The 20,115-nt window shown below is 30.1% G+C and overlaps 3 protein-coding genes across 9 annotated transcripts; 1 reads left to right on the top strand and 2 right to left on the bottom strand.

Annotated features, from left to right (window-relative positions):
• Positions 1-204: 204 nt before the first annotated feature.
• armi (probable RNA helicase armitage) lies at positions 205-5,006 on the bottom strand. Of its 2 annotated transcripts, XM_012291759.2 has the most exons (8): positions 4,871-5,006; positions 3,680-4,525; positions 2,703-3,591; positions 2,286-2,618; positions 1,759-2,207; positions 1,069-1,638; positions 737-982; positions 205-662 (listed from the first exon to the last, which is right to left on the bottom strand). In XM_012291759.2, exons 2-8 carry the CDS (start codon positions 4,493-4,495, stop codon positions 273-275), a joined length of 3,693 nt encoding a protein of 1,230 aa, XP_012147149.2. In that variant the 5' UTR covers positions 4,496-4,525; positions 4,871-5,006; the 3' UTR covers positions 205-272. The 2 variants fall into 2 exon arrangements, with proteins under 2 accessions (XP_012147149.2, XP_012147148.2); XM_012291758.2 differs by having other exon boundaries at positions 1,759-2,618.
• On the top strand, positions 4,991-6,623 carry LOC105663354 (uncharacterized). Its single transcript, XM_012291757.2, has 3 exons — positions 4,991-5,885; positions 6,168-6,388; positions 6,476-6,623. The coding sequence occupies exons 1-3, from the start codon at positions 5,590-5,592 to the stop codon at positions 6,559-6,561; spliced, it is 603 nt and encodes a 200-aa protein (XP_012147147.2). The 5' UTR covers positions 4,991-5,589; the 3' UTR covers positions 6,562-6,623.
• A 56-nt stretch (positions 6,624-6,679) lies between these two features.
• Positions 6,680-19,890, bottom strand: LOC100877332 (protein tudor). 6 transcript variants are annotated; one of them, XM_012291751.2, is made up of 8 exons: positions 19,735-19,890; positions 18,578-19,262; positions 15,144-18,159; positions 14,651-15,071; positions 14,384-14,571; positions 13,008-13,172; positions 12,479-12,633; positions 6,680-12,276 (listed from the first exon to the last, which is right to left on the bottom strand). In XM_012291751.2, exons 2-8 carry the CDS (start codon positions 19,183-19,185, stop codon positions 8,709-8,711), a joined length of 8,121 nt encoding a protein of 2,706 aa, XP_012147141.2. In that variant the 5' UTR covers positions 19,186-19,262; positions 19,735-19,890; the 3' UTR covers positions 6,680-8,708. The 6 variants fall into 6 exon arrangements, with proteins under 6 accessions (XP_012147141.2, XP_076388240.1, XP_012147140.2 ...); XM_076532125.1 differs by having other exon boundaries at positions 19,661-19,880; XM_012291750.2 differs by lacking the exon at positions 19,735-19,890 and adding an exon at positions 19,479-19,660.
• Positions 19,891-20,115: the final 225 nt, after the last annotated feature.

The raw sequence follows: 20,115 nt of genomic DNA, 5'->3' as shown, positions 1-20,115 counted from the left end.
ATTTCTAATTTGGAATATTTTAAATAATATTCTGTTAAAAAAAGTATTAAGTTTACAGAACAGAATATATCATCATTAGATTTTTACGTTAAAAATCTACCTTGATTTATGTGAAGTCAATATAATTTTCGCGCCGTATTTTTAAATAATATTAATAACATCATTTATTTGTCTGTAATATATGTATGGATATCAAGTACTGTATACCAGAAAAATGTAATTTTATAATTTAATAACAGATATCTTGATAAATATAAAATTGTGTACTATTGTCACGAATCATTATAATTATTCGTAATAAAAGAATTACTTGTTTCTGTTTGCGAATCATCCATATCAGAAAAGGTAAAGTTACATCCGGTATAAGAATTTCGATTGATGCAATATATTAGGACGCTCCTCCAGTACGGATCTTGGGCTAAAAGACTGGGATTTCCTAAAATTATTACTAAAGCACGAGCACGAGTAATCGCAACATTGAGTCTTCGAGGACAAGCAACAAATCCAAGGGAGTGTTTAATATCATCGGTTATAAAATTGCTTGAAGACCGTACAGCTGAAATAATGATGACATTACGTTCTTGGCCCTGAAATCCTTCAACACTGCTAATTTTTGGTAAATCCACGTTTAACTCCATAAGTAATTCACGAATTTGAAGAACCTACAAAACGATTAAAATGAAGCATGGAATTACTTAACAGTCATTTTTTTATAAATTATATTTAATGATCTTACCTGTTTTTGATAAGGGGTTATAATTCCTACATCATCTGGTGAAAGACCACATCTATATAGTTTTAGTAAGTAAAGATATGCCTGTGTTGCTTCTTCCGGATTATACCAACTCGGACTATCATTGTCTTTACAATTCTCTCCATTTACACCGTGGAAAACAATGGGCGGCGGAGCACCTTTCCTTTCTGGTAATTCAGAAGCTAATGTCTGTAAAAGTTTTGCTTCCTTGCTTGTTTTAGTTGATACCTACAAATATTCTTTTATTAAGTTTTTCACATAAGGTAAAAATAACATACTAAACAAAAAACCTATACTTATATAAATGAGCATACCTGTGCAATTAATTCAGAGTCATAAAATAATGAACTTGATAATTCAAGTATTTCCGGTAAACTTCGATAATTTATAACTAGTTTTGTAACTAGCCTAGGATCATATTGTGATTCAAAACCATTAGGATCTCTTTGATAAGGGAAATGACGTAATAACCTCGTCAGAAACGATTCGTCTAAACCAAAGTTCTTTGCTAATCTACTTTGTACAACGGGCCCGAGTTGCAATGGATCACCCGCAAGAATTACTTGTCCATAATCAGAATGAACAAAGTTTAATGGAATCATAATTTCTGGTTCCGTTGCTTGTCCAGCTTCATCGACCAGTACATGTGAAAAGTGTCCACGCGGGAAACCCATGTTGTTCAATATTCCTAATGCAATACAGGTACCAACAGTAATTCTATGACGACCAATTACACTCATAGGACAGTTTAATCTTGGACCTGTTCCACTGTATTTCATTTTCTCGACTGTTTTCTCTTCTGCCAACTCTGCAGTAGCACAATATGGTAACAATTTACCAGATATAGAATCACTACCTAAGTAATGATGTGCTACAAGTCGTACCTGTAAAACATTTTAATTCTGAAGTATAAAATCTTTATCAGTAATCAGATGACAAAACTTTAATACTCTTATAAAAACAATTAATAAATTTATTACGTAGTTCTAATAAATATTATATACCATGTCACCAGGTTTGAGAACACCACTGTCTAGAAGTCGTTCTGATATAAGGTTTGCTGAACTATTAGATGGTGTTGCAATTAATAATCGACTTTCAGGTATAGTCGATAAAATTTGCAGAATTGTTTCACATAAAGTAATAGTTTTTCCTGTACCTGGAGGTCCGAATATTACATAAGGTAATGGCCGCGCGTGTCCTTTTAATATGTTTCTTACTGCTTCCTTCTGATAATAATTCAAATTTTTATTAAACCAAATTAACTTTCGTTTTTTTATTTGTGAAATATATGGCTGTAATTCAGTGCCATAAGAAGAAACTGATGTTTCGTTTAAATGTTTTGACGTTTTCTCCGCTAAATTTTTATCATTAACTATTTTCTTCTTTACTTCAACATCTTGAGTATCTCTTGTCTGTGCAATAGGACTCGTTACACATTGCTTACTTTCTGCTATTGGTTGAACATTAAATAATCTCTGTACTACTGACATTTTTGTAGACGATTTTGTTGTACTATTAGATTTATTACTTGTAGGTGTACTGCTGGTAGAAGATCCTGATGAGATGGAATCATTTCGCTGATGAGACAGTTGCTTAAACTCTGGCTTATCGATTGGTTCAAGTTCTTCAAGATCTACCTGAGATTCTTTTTGAACTACATGCGAAGGAAACAAGAAATTGGAACCAAGACGATGTATTGCCATATTAATTGCATTATGACAACGCTGTATGGCAGAGTTCGAACATTTAAATGTGACTTGACAATCTTCGTAATTATATTCTTGATGAAATTTATAATTGAATTTCAAAAAAATGTCCAAGTTCGTTATTTTATGGATGAATCCTTCATACTTCAATTGTCCTATTTTAAACGTTACGCATTAAAATTCCAACTTGTATTAATTAAAGATTACTGATTTACGCATATCGAAATTTAATATCATACCTTGAGAATTATCCCATCTAAAGGACACTATAGCTCTATCACCAACAAGTAGGGATGGACGTTTTTCTGCAAGTCCTGGCACTTGCATAACTAAATATTCCCCACTACGTCTCATTACTGTACTTTCTATACTATATTGCTGCATATTTATTGCTTGAGCAATTTCTTCTAAATATAGTAAAGAATGAAAACGGTCTTTGTATAATTCAAAACAAAGCCTATTCAGTAAACAAGGTATAGCATTGCCTACTTCATATTCACATTCAGTTTGTGATTTCCCTTCATCTATACATTTTGATATTATATTCCAGTAATGTCGAGGAACTTTGAATATCACATTTCGCACTTTAATAAATGCTGGTGGTTTAAATGGACGAATACCTGGAATGTACGTGGTTTGACCCCATTCATCTACATCTAATACATGACCAGATTTATTAGGTTTTATATTATCGCTTTTCACGCACATTCTGTTTTGTACATTCTTAGGTCTAACAGTTATATGAAAAACTCTTCCAATTTCAAAATCTTTAAAATTAAAAATAAATAATTCTTCGCTTGTACCAATAAATTTTGCTGTACATTTAAATATGTATGTTAGTTTATCAGAAGGGTTTAATACTGAAACTGTATTAAGTGTAGTTGGCTGCACTAAAGCCAGCTGAGACTGATTTTTATTTGTCATGAATCGACCCTTCTGTAATACATGTGGAGTATTACCTACATTTTGTACTGTAACTGTTAAATTTTGTTTCTCCAACACATCTAATTCAATTCTTAAATTATCATTAATAACTATACCACATTTGTTTTTCACAAGTTCATCTAAATTTTTGTTTATTCTGAGACTATTGCACAATGTTGGTAATTTATTTTCTTTCTCTGAGGTCTGTAAAAATCAAATCACATAATTATAATTTATTAACAATAATTTGTTTTCTGAAAAACTAATTATTTTTCCTTAAATTACAACTTACTTGAACTAGTGGAACTACGGTTAATGATCTCCATGTATAAATTCCTTGATCGCTTTCAATACTGTCACTAATTACTTTATCACCAACACAAGGAATGTAACCAGAACCACATATCCTTTTATTAAATACAATATCTTTACCGATAGTACCAATTCCTTTAACAGGATCATAGGTAGATACAGTTCCAACATCTAACTTAGATCGTAAAGGTTGTATTTTCTGCACCTTTAATATTGTTCCATTTAAATCATAAGAATTTTCATCAAACTTTACTTCGGACTCTAGTTTTAACCAGTCCCCAATCACAGGGATAAATTCAGATTTTACTTCATTCAAATCAACAGAAATATTATTAGGTTCTACAATTACCAAACGATTCTTACGTTCAATTACTTTTCCAACAATACATTTTATTAATGCTTCTGGTTCAATAACATTTGCTTGAGAATCTGTGACTACCTTATCCCAAGAATTATCTGTCACAGAAATAATTCTTTTTATTTTGTATCCATTCTCATTGTTATTTTCAGAAGCCAAATAGTCAACTGTATCACCTACTTTTAGATTATTTACTGAGACATTTATAATATCACATGTATAAGAATGATCAACTACCACATAATCTGTGGAAACAAAAGTAATATTTCCTGTTTTGTAGTAACAATCTTGCTTGTCATGGTATTCATCTTTTTGCGCTTCTTCTTCATGAGCACTCTCAATACGAGCTATAACATTATTTATTTCATCTGTGTCATTTGCTATAGGTGATTCATACCCCATAGTATATTTAATAACACTATATATAAATGACAACATATTTAATTTCTGTTATTTCTATCCATATACCTACGAACATTTCATTAGTTTGGATTAAAATTCATATCAATGTTATAAATATGAAATATTGGGTTGTTCGAAAAGTTCATAACAAAATTTAATGATACTAAAATTTTGATGTAATCAAATAAAAAGTACAGTTGTTATTTAATTCACTAAGAATATTATATTTCTTATACTTATAATTTGTTGCAATATTTTATTATATTATGGGACAAATATATCTTGTAGTACAAGGACAATTATTGCATTCTTTTGCTGCCAATTGTTAGGGCGTATTCATGTGATAATTGCTTTGTTATGAATAAGTTAACATTCCAATATTTCACATTAAAAATGATAATTAGAAAATACCGGTCGATTGATTGATATCTCCACTCTGTTGCCTTAATATAATCCAATTCCTTTCTCAACGATTGCACACGTTTTAAATGTAATTCCCGGAGTAAACGTTTTTGTTGCTTTTGTTCTTGTAATTCGGATTTCATTTGATTCAAGATTTTTGAAGTTTGATTCCCGCTAGAGGTTAATTCTGAATCTTCAGGTTCTGAAGCTCGTTGTCCTGGCGAATGGCCCAAAGTTCCAGATGACAAAGTGGAGGAATTCATAATTTAACTCGTAACACTTCGCACATCATTTAATGATCTTCAAAGACATTTTTCTTAAACATTCATTATCAGTTTACGTTCTGAGGATATAAACGTCGCATAATAAAATACACGTGTTGTGTGATCTGACCAATAAAAAGTGACGCGACGTCATTGCAGCGGGAAGATCGTATTTATTTTCCTACAAAATTTCGTTTCTAACCATTTGCTGATAAATGAGGAAACAAAATGATTAAAATAAAGATATTTTCTTTAGCTATTATTTGTAGCTACAACAAACAAAAACAATACATAATAAATCATTTCTATAGACAATTGTTTCAATTTCTCAAACCTATCTCTTACAAAATTCTAAAATGAAATTAAAACTGTAACTTGAAACTTTAAAATGAACCTGAAACTGTAACTTAATTCTTACTCATTAATTTCCTTGTCCAAATTATAAGTCTTACAATTTCCGAAAACATGAAAAAAGGTGCATCAAAGAAACATGTTACCACATCCAAACAAAACCTTTATGAAAAACCATATGGATTCTGTTGCGATATCAAAGAAGATGCTCCGAGATCATTGTCCAAACAGCGAATTTATATGCCACCATTCCTTTCAACCGGTAAACCTAATGAAGGTCCTGATATTAAATTTCGCATTCACGAAGAGGATGTTACATCTGCCGCTCTACGTGCTGCTCAAAGAAGTGGACAAAGAGGTCGAAGAAGTTCAAAGAGACAACCCTTTGGAATTGGAATTGGACTACCAGGGTCTCAATAATCAACTTTTGAATTTAAAATAAGCAATTAATTATCATTAAATTACAATTAAATTTTTTTCATTAATAGTTATATAACCTATAATTAATTGGGTAGTTTGTAAATTAAAATTTAACTTTTGAGTTTATAATGTTTAAAATTAAATTTTAATTTTGAAGTTTCTTTATCTAGCTGATTGTGAAATTAAATTTTAATTTTCATTAGGTAATCGTTCAATTAACAATTAGTTTGTGATAAATACTTTTGAGTACAATTTAATTGTTTTAATTTAAGTATGAGGTACGGTGGACATCGACAACGTGGAGGTGCAAATAATTCAAGAACCGATTTGGGAGAAACTGTTTCTGAACGAATGGTATGTCAACGATGCAGAGGACCATTACAATGGTATCTGGAAGATGAAATAGCCGTTGCTCGCGACTTCATGATAAATAGAAGAATAGAAGACTATAATGCTGAAATGGATAGAAACGTAAAAATCGCTAAAAAAAAAGGTATGTAGTAATATAATATTTCTTATAGAGCGGTGAGAAGAAATATTAAAATATTAATACAATTTTAATCGAAATAATTTGTTACAGAAAAACATAGAAGACTACGTAAGACAGTAAAAAAGAAACAAAGCGAAGAGAAAGAAGAATCATATGAAAACGAAGAAAAAACTTAGAAAAAATATTAAGTCTATGAAATTTTACTGTTATTTAAATAAAATATAATTTTTTCAATTAAGATACTTCTCTTTGTTCGTTGTACTGTATTTAGCATTGAACATTTTTGAACTCGTATTAGAAAATATATAGTTTATTCGAATAGAAATGTTTACATAATCTCATGTTGAAGAACGCAATACTGTGAATATGCTACTCAAAAGTTTTATATGATAAAGTTTCGTAGCGCTAAAAATTTTTATAAAGCTACAACGCACGCATATATGTATGTATGTTTATATATAAGTATTTAATGAAGAATAAACGGAACTAACATTGTCGTGTCTATTCGCAAAAGTAACACTTTTATGTAGCCGGTTTCTATCATTCTTGTTTTCTTCTTCTTCGAAGAGAGTACATAATTGTTTTTCTTTGTTATATTCGTTCAATAAAATTATTTACAGACGTTAGGTACTATTTTATAGGAGTATGATTCATCAATACTCAAGGAACGGAAAATGAAAAGCTGTGAGAATTTGCAAAAATTTATATTGTCATCATAAATTATTAGAAAAAATTATACATGCTTGGACGCGACAATAATTTGTCATGAGACTTACCGGCATTATAAAAAGAAAAGTTTTATTTTTGTTTATAAAATTTTGCATAAGTGAGTAATACATAGTTATTTGTTGAAATTTTGTAACATAGTCCGTTTCTTGAGCACTAACACTGACATACAATGTGTGTTCAGTATGTTAAGATAGTACAAAAGTAATAACTAGAAGACAATTGCGAATCTTATCACAATATTGCAATAAAGTCTCATGGAAAAAATATCGCATTATTAGTTAACAATATCACTATTAGAGGCATTTTAATTTTACATTTACGCATTTCGTAAATGAAGAAAATAAACATGTTTTTTTATAGAGGCGTATATGAACATGTAATTAATAAAAGTTGTAACAATTCGTTAAACATATAGTAGCATTGAACTAAAGCAGTTCTAAAAATAAAATTGTTGTAAATCGTTTAATTTATGTAATAATAATAGATGTTAAAATATAATTGTGTTTTATTCACAAATACATATTGATAAAATTAAAGAAAAACTAAACAAAATAGTACGAAATTTGATAACTATGTTTTCCTTTCAAAGAGGAAAATAATAGTTATAAATCAAATATTTAAAGTTAATCATTTAAAAAAATAAATAGACAGAAAAAAATAAACATCTTTAATCTTATTTCTTACCATAAACTTGATATAATCTTATAAAGTATTTGTTTAAATATAAAATGTTTTATCAATTTTATAAATAGTACCTGAATAATAGTAATGACATACTTATATTCTTTATAATTTTTTATATGGATTTTTAATTTGTATTTGAAGTTTTTTTCTTTTAAACGCGTTATAAATTAGATACACTTAGTCTAAACAGAAACATTTAATATTTAATAGTCATACTTGATTTTTTATAGTTGCAATTGAATTTAGATACAAAATTATAATGGCTTAAAATATTTTAAGAAAATAACAAACTTAATGCTAAATTTTAAATGAATAAATAATATGAATTCAAATTTTGAAACGAAAAGTATAATAAAAAAAAATTTATATCACTTTCATACATTATATCAAATTTATGCTTCAGATATCTAATTTCTGAAATTACTTTTGTTTATTCTACACTAAAATTATATCGAAACTGAAGTATAGTTTTGTATTAATATACCACAAATTGTTCTTTGGCAAAGCACCAGAAAATATTTTGTTACTGTTTTTATCTTGTTATGTTTATATAAAACAAAGTTTGTTTAATAACAGTATACAAAATCAAATAATACAAATGATAATTCTTAATTACGTGAAAAAATATAAAAGATAACACAAAAATAAAAATAATGTTTTATACTCCAATTTCTTTACATTTAAAGCTGCAATATATATTTAGGAATGTTGTCCATTACTGAAAATTTCTTCTTTGAAGAAAGCACAATAATATTTCTTATGTTCATGTACGATAAATTTGATCTTGTTACAAGCAAGATATTCATTATAATAGAACTATATTAAGTAAAACATAGATCTCTTTTCAAAATTAAATATTCATTCAAAAGACAAGAGTTTAAAGTTTTTTAAAAAATTGCGTTCAATTATATTACTTTTGTATAGAATCATTTACCCAATTTTCCTCAGAGTGTGAAACGTTTTCAGTATTATTTCCTTCATTAACATTCATAGAAACTGATGATTCACATAATGAAATCGTATCTTGCTTGTCAGTGATCTTACTAGATTCGTTGTTTGCTAGTTCTATAGGCTGTACATTTAAACATTCGTTTTTATCCATTTTATCTGTCTTAATCTCAGAACAATCTTTAGGATCCGTTGTACTAACATTTACTTTGTTATCACCTTGTATTTTACAGTTTTCACTATCATTTTCCTGCTCTTGGGTAACAGTTTTATCCATATTAATAGTCTTCTCATCTACATCACTTGTTACAAATTGTTTACTTGTTGACTGCAATTCTGTTGTGTTTTCTTCATTAAGATTGCTACACTGTGTATCTGTATTTAATTCACACATCTCTTCTTTATTGTCACTTGTTACCGACTCTCTACTTTCTGATACTAATTCTATCTTTTCATCAAGCTTGCTAGCCTGAATATCTGTACCTAATTCACATTTTTCTTCATTATCACTTATTACAGGCGGTTTACTTTTTGACTCTAATTCTGCTGTCTTTTCTTCATCAAGCCTATTTTGAACATTTGTATTTAATTCACATATTTCTTCTTTATCATTTGTTACAGGTAATTTATTCTCTGACTCTAATTCTACTTTATTTTCTTCGTTAAGCTTGCTACATTGAATATCTGTATTATCTTCAGATATTTCTTTTTCGCTTTCTGTCTTTGAATTGAATGAATTATTTTGTTCTTCTTCGAGATTTTTCAAATCAATTTTGGTAGTTAACGAGCTTGTATTCGATACGTCTGATGAAATTTCTTCCTCACTTGTCTTTTGTATTTGAGAATCATTATTGATTCCAATATTAATGTCCGGCTTTTGTGTTTCATTCTCAGCCTGTGATTCAACTTGTTCTAAATTTGTTTTTTCTTTAATATCAATATTTTCACAAGTTTCTAAATTATTGGCGTTACTTTCGAGTGTTTCCTCTTCTTCTTCCTCGGATTTCATATTCTGAACGATTTCATCAATGCTAAGTTCTATTGTAGAATTCATATTCGCGGATTTATCCGCGTTTTCATCCATTTCCTGTTTTTCATCTTCAAAATTATTTGCAGATTCGAATGTTTCTGACATTTCAGACGGCATGTCGATATTCGTGTCTGTTTTAGGACTGCAATAAATTTCATCTTTTTCTTCCTTACTTATGTCTTCTTCGTTTGCTGTTTTAGAATCTGGCACCAGAAGGTCAATAATATTTGTTCCATTAAGAGTTAATTTCACATAAATTGGATCATTTGTGTCATCGAGAATTTCGAACTGAAACATCGTTTCTCCGTTTGCAACAAGTTCTTCAAATGTTTTGCAAACTTCTGGAGGCCAATCGCTTATGGTATTCAATTTTTGTAGAGCACAGTGTTTAGATAAAGGAGGAATATTTATGATATCTACAGGCAACACTCGCACCTCATTCGTAATGTCTTTGTTACCAAAATCTATGTATAAAACTTCAGTACCATTCTCAGAATGTGATAAGATTTTAGCTCTATACCACTGATTATCTTCAGAAAATTGAGCAGCACAAATAGTACCGGTTTCAAACGTGTTAAGAGGAAGAAAACTGTGAGCTGCCTGCAGTCTGTCAGCCATTATGCTCAAATCCGTGATACTGCTTTCAGTTTGAACCCAAAAATCGTTTGGTGAATTAACGCGAGTAATAAATACATTCGGTGAATTTTCTTCGCCCAAAGGAGGTAATCGTTCCTCTATAATCGGTGGATAACGTTCACAGAAGTTTGCAAGCAAATCAGTAACATTATTACCATTCAACGTTAGCTTTACTAACGATGTTTCATCTTCTTTCAGAACATCTAATAAAAATATAGTTGCTCCATCAGCAGCTAACCTTACAAATTCTTCGCAAGCTTTCTGCGACCATTCTGTGATTCCTTGTGGCATAACTAGACTACATTTTCTTGATAATGGAGGTACATTCGCGAGGTCTGGAGGTATGGCGCGTATTTCAGTCGAGGTAGCAGAATTTCCATAATCGATATAGATAACTCGTGTGGCGTTATCGTTATGTGATACAACGCGTGCCCTGTACCAGCAGTCGTCTTCAGGATATTTTGCAATGCATAACAGATTTTCTTTAATTTCATCAACTTTGGGAAACATATGTGCTACAATGAACCTATCGGACATAACTTCTAAATCACCTACAGATTTTTCTTCTTGAACCCAGAACTCACTTGGAGAATTAACGTGACTTACAAAAGCAGAATGAGGATCTAATTCGAGATCAACTATTTCGTCAATTAATTCTTCTTCAGTGTGAACTTTTATAGCGTGATGTTCTTCGACCAATGTCTCGTTTACGCTTTTACCATTTACTAATAAATCAACTCGTTTCGGAATACTATTTGCTATTATCAATGCTTGTAAAGAATCAGCAGATGTTACCAAATTTCCAAACTTTTCACAAGTTGTAACGTTCCAATCTTCTGAATCTATTGAGATAACATCTAGTCTGCATTTAATTGCATATTCCTTCAATTCTTTCCATGAGTCTGGTATTTGTCGAATGTTTCCAGGCTTACTATCGATGATATCCGTGTTTCCATAATCGATAAATCGAACAGTCGTGATATCTTCATCGGCATCAAGTACTTGGGCTCTATACCACAGATTGTCTATGCTGTACACAGCAACACATAAACTTCCTTCTTCCAATATTCCATCTACTAACGGGAACGTAGGAGCTTGTATTTGAAGCTCTTCTTGCTTGCTCTCAAGATCAGCAATATCGTCTTTGTGTTGAAGCCAGAATTGACTAGGTGAATCCGAATGAGAAACAAGTACATTGTACATGGAACCTACTGACATGTGATGAATACGAGGTTTTCCTACACTAGATGTTTTTTCTGATGCTAAATTAAGCGAACGGAATTTGTCACTGATTTTTTCTCCGTCCTGTAATAATTCTACAACCCACTTGTTGTTCACATTACGAAAAACAGCTGTAAGTTCTTTATGGGATAGGTAATTTTGTAGTATGTTTAACTGCTCAGATATTGGACCATTAAGCGTTACTGGTAATGACACATTTATAGCCAACTGATGCGGTGTATAAAATTGTGAATCTAAAGTCATCAACACATCAGGCGTTACTTCTTCATTATTGCCATAATCAATGAAATTTACGTAAACTCCATTTTCTGTACATGTTATAACTTTAGCTCGGTACCAATGACCATCTACGCTTTTTGCAGCACATAGAAGATCTACTTTTGGTTCCACTAATTTTCCAGATGTAGAATAATACTGATCAAGAGCTTCAGCTAAAGTTTTGTCCAAATAGTATTCTTCATTACGTTGCAACCATATACTGGCAGAATGATCTGCATATGACACGGCTACTTTATAAGTAGAACTTAAAATAGGCATTGGACAAATTGGACATATCTTCTCATCAGAATCTTCAGAAATATTTATTTTGTTACCAAATAAATCAAAGACCTTCACAATGAGTCTAAAAAAGATATAAAATATATATAATTTAAAGGTAAAAGTAAATAGTATGTTAAAGCTATTAATTATTTTGTTCCTAAATAAAATTTATCTTATTGTTAGATGGTTATACATGAACAATATATTACTTTCAAAATTTATTTTTAAATAAAAATCTAACACTTCTTTCATTTTTTAACTGTTTAAGTTATTATCGCATTTACCTGTTATTATCGACCTCGTTAACTTGTACTAGTACTTCTTTCCCTTCAATGCGTTCTTTTAATATCTTATCTGTTTCAGGAGAAGATATATTTGCAAGGGAACATTCTATTGCTTGATTTTGCATAACTGAAAGTTCTCCTGGTAAGGCTAACACCTAAATTAACAGATTTTATTAGTAACTAAACATTCAAATAAAAGAAATATTTTAAGCAGAAAGTATAAGAATCTTATTAATAGTAATAAGTATTGCAATAAATATTTTAAACACTTAAATAAATACTGTGCTTAATAACGAAAAAGAAAGCAATAAAATTATTAATTTATAGATTTATATATATTGAATATTATTAATAGCCTAAATATAACTTGTATTACATTTAATTCTACTAAACGTTTTTGTATCAACATTCTTCAATGCAGTAAGTATGGTATTAAATAACTCCTACTCATAGCAGTAATGTTATATTATCTGTAGGTAAAATGAATCTAGCATGTAGATTGATCTCGTTTTCTTTTAAAAAAACTCACACTATCCGAGAGAATTTCATCATATGCTCCAGTATCAATGAATTTTACATCAAAGCCTGCAGTTCGTGAATGGTTACTGATTACTGCTCGCCTCCAAACTCCATTTGAATAAACCAAACAACCTGTGCCCAGGCATATCTCATGGGCCGCTAATCGTTGCATCACCTGTTATTGCCATACTTATCCTTACCGATATTATTCGCTTAAATTTGTTTATACAACCATATACAAGAAACTTTAATTTTGAAATAGTGTACAATAATATTAATTTTATATTATCCTGCATATTTTAATGAACTTCGAAGTATACATGATAGAGTAATATTGACATAATAATCAGAATTTAATTGTATTAATAAATGAATAGGCTTTGAACTACCATATTGGTGAAATACTGGATGAATCAACATTTTTAAAATGTAAATAAAAATGAATTAATAACTATGATAATCTTATTTTAATTAGTACTAAAAGATTACAAATTTTAGATATTACTTGACATATACATTTAATAATACATAAAAATAAACAATTTCAAGCATGCAATGTTAAATGTATATTAACATATTTATTTGCAACAGGACATGTTACAAATGCAGTATAAGTAAAAATGCGAAGGTATATATAATGAAAATATTAGGTTTAATTGTAAGATCACAATAAGAACAAAATAAATTAAAATCTTTTTCAATATGTACAGTACTACATAGAATATTTTCAAAATAAATTTTAATTTAATATACCGAAATTTACATTTATTTAATACTACATATAGTATTCTGGAAAAATATCAAATGTATTAAAAAAAAGAATGTAATACAATATTTTACAAAAAAACTTACCTCTCGAATTACCTCATCAAATATACATATACAATTTAGAGATTATTAAGTTAAGATAAAATATAACAGGAATATTTCTCATAATCAATATAATGGGTAACATATTAAGTATGTATATGATTTAAAACAGTACAGCATAAGGACAATACAAATTTACTGATTAAGTTATTAATACCATACATCGTGCAATGGAATGTAAGAAATATTATATGATTAAAATAATGAAAATTAGTAAAATACGATTATGCTAACGGTATACAATTGTTTTATACTAATTTCAGTTAGTTGAAGAATTAGTATGTTAACATAATTTTTTTACTATCCATAGTAGCACCAAAAATATATGTATAAAGAAACAAAAATGAATTATAATACTAGTTATTGTAGTACTAGCTGTAGTGCTAGTACTATACCAATGTCTTATCCAACTACGTAATTTAAATCTATATTTTTGTATTATGATTACAAAAATAATGTAATCACGGTTATGTACTTATAAATAAATATAATCTGATATGAACGTGTAAAACATACCTTAGGATCTTTGTTAGCCATATAGTTGTTGATTTGGTTTTCACATTCAGAAGCTGCAGGAAATTGAATATAAAACTTAGATGCATTTTCAACGCTTGAAACTTTAACTCTAAGCACTTGACCACTTAGAAGATTTATATCTATTCTCTCCACGTTACATAAAATTTCGGGTGTTGCAGTATCGTCAACTGCAAACAAAATAATAAGAAAAGTTATAAGATTACTAAAACTATTGGACATTCTGTCTAAAAATGACAAGTAGTGTACCTTTAGCAATGGTATCTGATTTACTCTCTGACGCAAATGATGCAATATTTTTTTGAACCAATGTAGTCGCTACGTCATTTCCATTATTCGACAGTGATATTACATATTTATCATCCTTTATGTCATGGAAAACGCATTCAAATTTGTCAGCATTAAAACAGTTATCAATTTCTGTTGTATTTACTTTTGACCAGCTAAGACCATCTTGTGGAATAATGTTTAATAAAGAACAGTGGATAGCTTGTTTAGGAAGCTGCATTAATTTTTTTTCTACCGAATAAATCTTTCGAGGATCAACTACAGCATTATTTCCGAAATCTATGTACTGAACAAGATGACCGTTTAATTTATTTAATTCAATAATTTCTGCGCGATAGAGAGCTCCATCTTCAGAAAATATTGCTATCACTGGTGAACCAATCTGAAAGTAATAATTTTTCATTTAAGCAATTTTGAATAAAAAAATGTTGAAAATTTTGTATTAACCTATTACCTGTAATGTGTGTGAAACAGGCTCTCTCCCAGCATATATTTTTTGTATTTCATTCATCATAATCCTAAATTCTTTTTCATTATCAAGTACTTGGCAATAAAAGTTATTGGGATTAGTAAACCACGTAATAATAACGTCTTTTTTAGCTTCAAGAATGTCCGAAATCGTTGCCCACTTGGCATCGCAGGACACATAATCAGGTAAATTTAATTGTTTTGTACTGGCCGAAGTTTTTCCACTAAGTATTGCATCCATTTTTGTTTTCAATAAATCAATACCCTCACAAAATTCTTCATTTATGAAAGTGTTACTTGGAAAACCATTAACAACTTCTCGTAATAAAACACTATATATACCATTTTCTTCGACTACAAATTCGATTTCCAACGTTTTTTCAGCAACTTTATCTTCAAAATCTTTTACTTTACTTTTATCAAGAGCATCATTCTTTACTCCAAACAATTTACAATGTACAGCTTGTACTGGGAGTTTCACAAATTCTTCTTTAATAGCTTTAATTTTGTCAAATTCAACGTTTTCTGTATTTCCATAATCTACAAATTGTACAGTTGCAGTTTTTCCTTCAACAGATTTGATTAGCGCCCTGTACCATTTTAAGTCTACTGAATATTGAGCAACGCAGTACGCTCCGCGTGATATTTCGGACTCCTTCATTAACTCTCCACCATTCTCATATATTGATGCAATATTTTCCATTAAAGAATCTAACGCAGTATAATCAGGACTTAATTGAATAAAGAAGTCGGACAAATTAGTTGTAAAAACTACTTCACAAGTTTTTGTGGATCCAACAACTATATTAGGAGATGGAATATGAAATCCGCTTTTATTTCGCATGGGACTATATCTTCGACCTTCCCCATCAGAAAATGAACTTGAAGAATTAAATTTACTTTGTGTTAATCTGTACCCTTGCCCTTTCTTATCTCGAGATCTACTATTTCCACGATAAAAGTCATTGTTCGTTCTTCCACCTTTAAAATTTCCATCATTTTCTTTATCGTTAAATTTGTTACTTTGAAGTCTTCCGGAAATTCCTTCGCGTTTCGCATAACCGCCACGAGTTGAACTCCTGCCGCGTCTACCGCTACCTCTAGACGATGTATCTGAATCTTTATCGCTCCAACTTTTATCAGAAGAAGAATTCCTAAATCCATAGCCAGAACTTGTTTTTCTGCCACCACCTCTAGGACTTCGTCCACTCCTAGACGATTCATTATATTCATTTTTGTTACTCCACTTATCTTTTGAATTTCTATTATTAGCATAATCGTCCCTATTAAATTTTTCGTTTCGTGTATCATTACGATGAAAATTGCTTTCATTACGCGTATCATTGCGATGAAAATTACTTTCGTTTCTTGTATCGTTACGATGAAAGCTACTTTCATTTCGTGTATCATTACGATGGAAATTATTTTTATCGCTTTTGTTGTCATTTAGCTTTCCTTCGTTCGACTCATCCTTCCACGATTTAAATTTATTCTTTTCCTGAGCAATGTTGTTATTTGATTTCTGATGCCAAGAATCTGATTGCTTCTTTTCGTGCCATTTATTTGTACTTTCGCTTTGATTTATTTTTGAACTCATTTTTACAGAGTGTTTCTCTTCCATAGCGTTATAACTCAGTTCATTTATTACTTTCTTCTCATCTCCAATTAAATGGAGCATTTCAGATTTAACGTCCTGCATTTTTTCGGGATCGTATAAATCTACAATTATACCATCCATAGTTACATCTACTACTCTTAAACTTAAACGCTTCTCTAAAATCAATAATTCAAATTGATTGTAAACTTCTTGAGTACAAGGTAAAAGTTCCCAGCCATTTAAAATGCACTTTATAGCTTGAGCTTGTAATTTTTTGACTAAATCTTCGCGGATGTAACGAAGAGATGTTAAAGGTACTGTTTCTTCGTTACCATAATCAACATATAAAACCTTCACGTTATTTGAATTTATAGCAATGATTTGTGCCCTATACCACTGATGATCATACAAAGCAGCACAAGGAAAACCAATTTTTAGCTGTGCCAAATTCAAATTTGGTGCAGATTTACAAAACTCTGCCAGATGAGTCATTATTAATTCAAGAGATTTAATACTTTTTTCCGACTGTACAAAAAACTTTTTGCAAGATTCTACAAATGACACGAGTACATTTTCTTCTGTGCCCTTTAACAACTTTTTTGCTTCTTGATACGTAAAGGTTGGAGAGCTTGGTGTCATTACAGTTGGACTTGGAAATGCTTGTCTAAGAATGTCTTTTATATTTTTCCCTTCATCGTATAAGTCACCATACTGAACCAAAGGTGGTCCTTCCGGTGGACGTACATGTAAAACGAGCGGTTTGTGTGATACTATTTTTTTAAAATATTCTTTCATTTCCTCTGTTGTATTTAATTCGTACACACCACTTAGCGTAAATCGTATAGAAAGTACTCTAGGATTAATAAAATGAGGTGGTAACTGGAAAATATCTGTATATGGTAACATTTCTGTATGGCCGAAATCAACATAATAAAGTTTACACTTATTTTCCATTACAGACATTACGACTGCTCTACATAAAACTTTATCTTGTGTGTAACGACCTAGGCAGACTGACCCAGGTAAAGGAGGTTCTTGTAATGGTTCAATTGGATGACTATTAATTTCCCTCATGAGTGAACTTAATATTTGTTTAGCGCTACGAAGTTGAACGGAAAATTTATGTGGACCATCTTCTACACAAGAAACGTATACATCATGTTTCGACGGAACATCCAAAACACGAGATTTAAACACCAGAGCTTCTTGAACTGAAGTCTGCATCATTTGTTTCTGTTGTGCCAAACAACATAAAGGAACATTTGATTGATATCCATGCATTTCACTTCCATCACATCGCAATGCATTCATATTTTCTACAGGTGTCATTGTAGCACAGTTACTGCTAAGAGAATGTTTACTTGGTTGGTAGATTGGTACTTGAGGTTGTTGCACACACTTTAGCCTAAAACATACGGATAAATTTCATTAAGCAAAGATAATGAAGACAATATTTTTTTAATAACTTATTATCGTTAATTCAAATCTGGAGTCTAAACGTAGAGCATATTAAATCACATTATTCTAATTGTAGAGAAGAGTAAGTCAAAATTTGTGCAGTTTCGGAATCATTAAAAATATGTACATATCATTATTCTAGTTGCACAGTTCTTTAAAATTTTACAAATTAAATGAGTTTAGTATACTCTGGTTTAAGAATCTAAAAATGATTATAAATGACATATTTAATATTAAAAATATTTTATAAAAGTAACAACCATAGAAATGAAACACAAATTAATATCAGAATAAAACTTATATAAGACATTTGCTTACATCAAAATAAATATAAAACAACTGATATATAATAATAACATAAATACCTAAACATGTCTTGCAAAGAGGCTCTTATTGCCATATGTCTCTTAATCAGTAATTCACTGAAATCTTCATTATTGCACCAAAGTTTAATGAAGCGATGATTGTTAACCATACTATGAAACAAAATTTTATATTCATTGTACCGTAGAGTCTTCTTAATGGACTCTATTATCTTGTTTTCCCAGATACCATTCACAGGTAATACATGCATTAATGTGAAATCTAATGCCACTGGTGGAAGGGATTGCAAAGACTCGGAACCAGGTATAGTATCAAGTAAATGAACCTCTTGAGGTGGTAGTACTTCGATATTGCCATAATCAATAAACTGTAGAACTACCATACCATCAGAGCGTATATTAATTACTCTGGCTCGATAGTATCCTTCATTTTGAAATTTGGCACAACAAAGAGCATTTATATGCAAATTAGCTGCCAAAGGTCCAACACAGCCTTGACTTCGAATAAAATGTTCAACCAGAGGTAAAATCATACGTTCCACACATGTCGCAGAATTTTTGTCAACTTGACCCCAAATTTTGAGGAATGAATCCTCTGCTTCGATATGGGTCACAAAGATGATCAACTCTGTGCTTTGTTGTACGCTCATTGCGTTATACTATTTCTGTTCTTTTAAATTAGTACGGTGCACTAATTTTTATTTAACTACATAGATGAATCTGCAATCTGAAACACGAAATTTTTGTTAAATAACGTAAATGTATTTTTATTCAAGTCTAACCGTTAACCGAAACTGGGCCACCTTAGACTTATCAAATAATGCGACCGGAAGATCACGCGATTACGGTAGTTTCTATCTATATGCACTTTCTTATTGTTGCATTACTTTTAATTTATTTCGTTTTTGTAACTATTCGTATAAATAAATTCTTTTATTTTTACCGTATTGTACGTATAACGTAACTGTTTCATATCGTATCAATAATTATTTAAGCATTTGACCACTCGAATGTCATGTAATATTGTAGAAAACAATTGTATACAATTTATTTGGCAAGTAATTTTTACTTGTTTGTTGAACGTTAACGGTCTATACCAAATTTATAAGTTGTAAACGTACATACCTAAAACCAATACTCTACATCATATTGCGTATAAAAAAATCTATGTCAATGTTGCAACTAAAAGTAACACAAACCTTATGAATATTGTATTAATTATATTTCTTCTAACTCATATCATTAGTGCGTAATGAATCAATACTTTTTCTATAAGATTTCCTTTTCGTAAATAAAATCAGAATCTGGCGGTAGACCGGCTTTTATTACCCACATGGAAGTTTCTTTGATCATAGTTTTGACATACTTTCATGGCGGGTAAATTTGATTAATAACAAAAATACAAATAGAATAATAATGTGTATATCCGTATAAATAAAGGTTAATTCTTAATTTTTAATGAACATATTAATTAATTAATATTAATATTTAATAATATGTGAAATAGGTTTATGAGAAAGGGACGTTTAAAAGCTGATGTTATCACGCAAATTAAATATAAAAATAAAAAATGTTATACA

The sequence above is a fragment of the Megachile rotundata genome, chromosome 5, assembly GCF_050947335.1.
Source record: "Megachile rotundata isolate GNS110a chromosome 5, iyMegRotu1, whole genome shotgun sequence".
In the NCBI taxonomy this organism is placed as follows: Eukaryota; Metazoa; Arthropoda; class Insecta; order Hymenoptera; family Megachilidae; genus Megachile; species Megachile rotundata.
The sequence above is the reverse complement of the archived record's forward strand: the minus strand, read 5'-3'. Positions and strand labels throughout refer to the sequence as shown.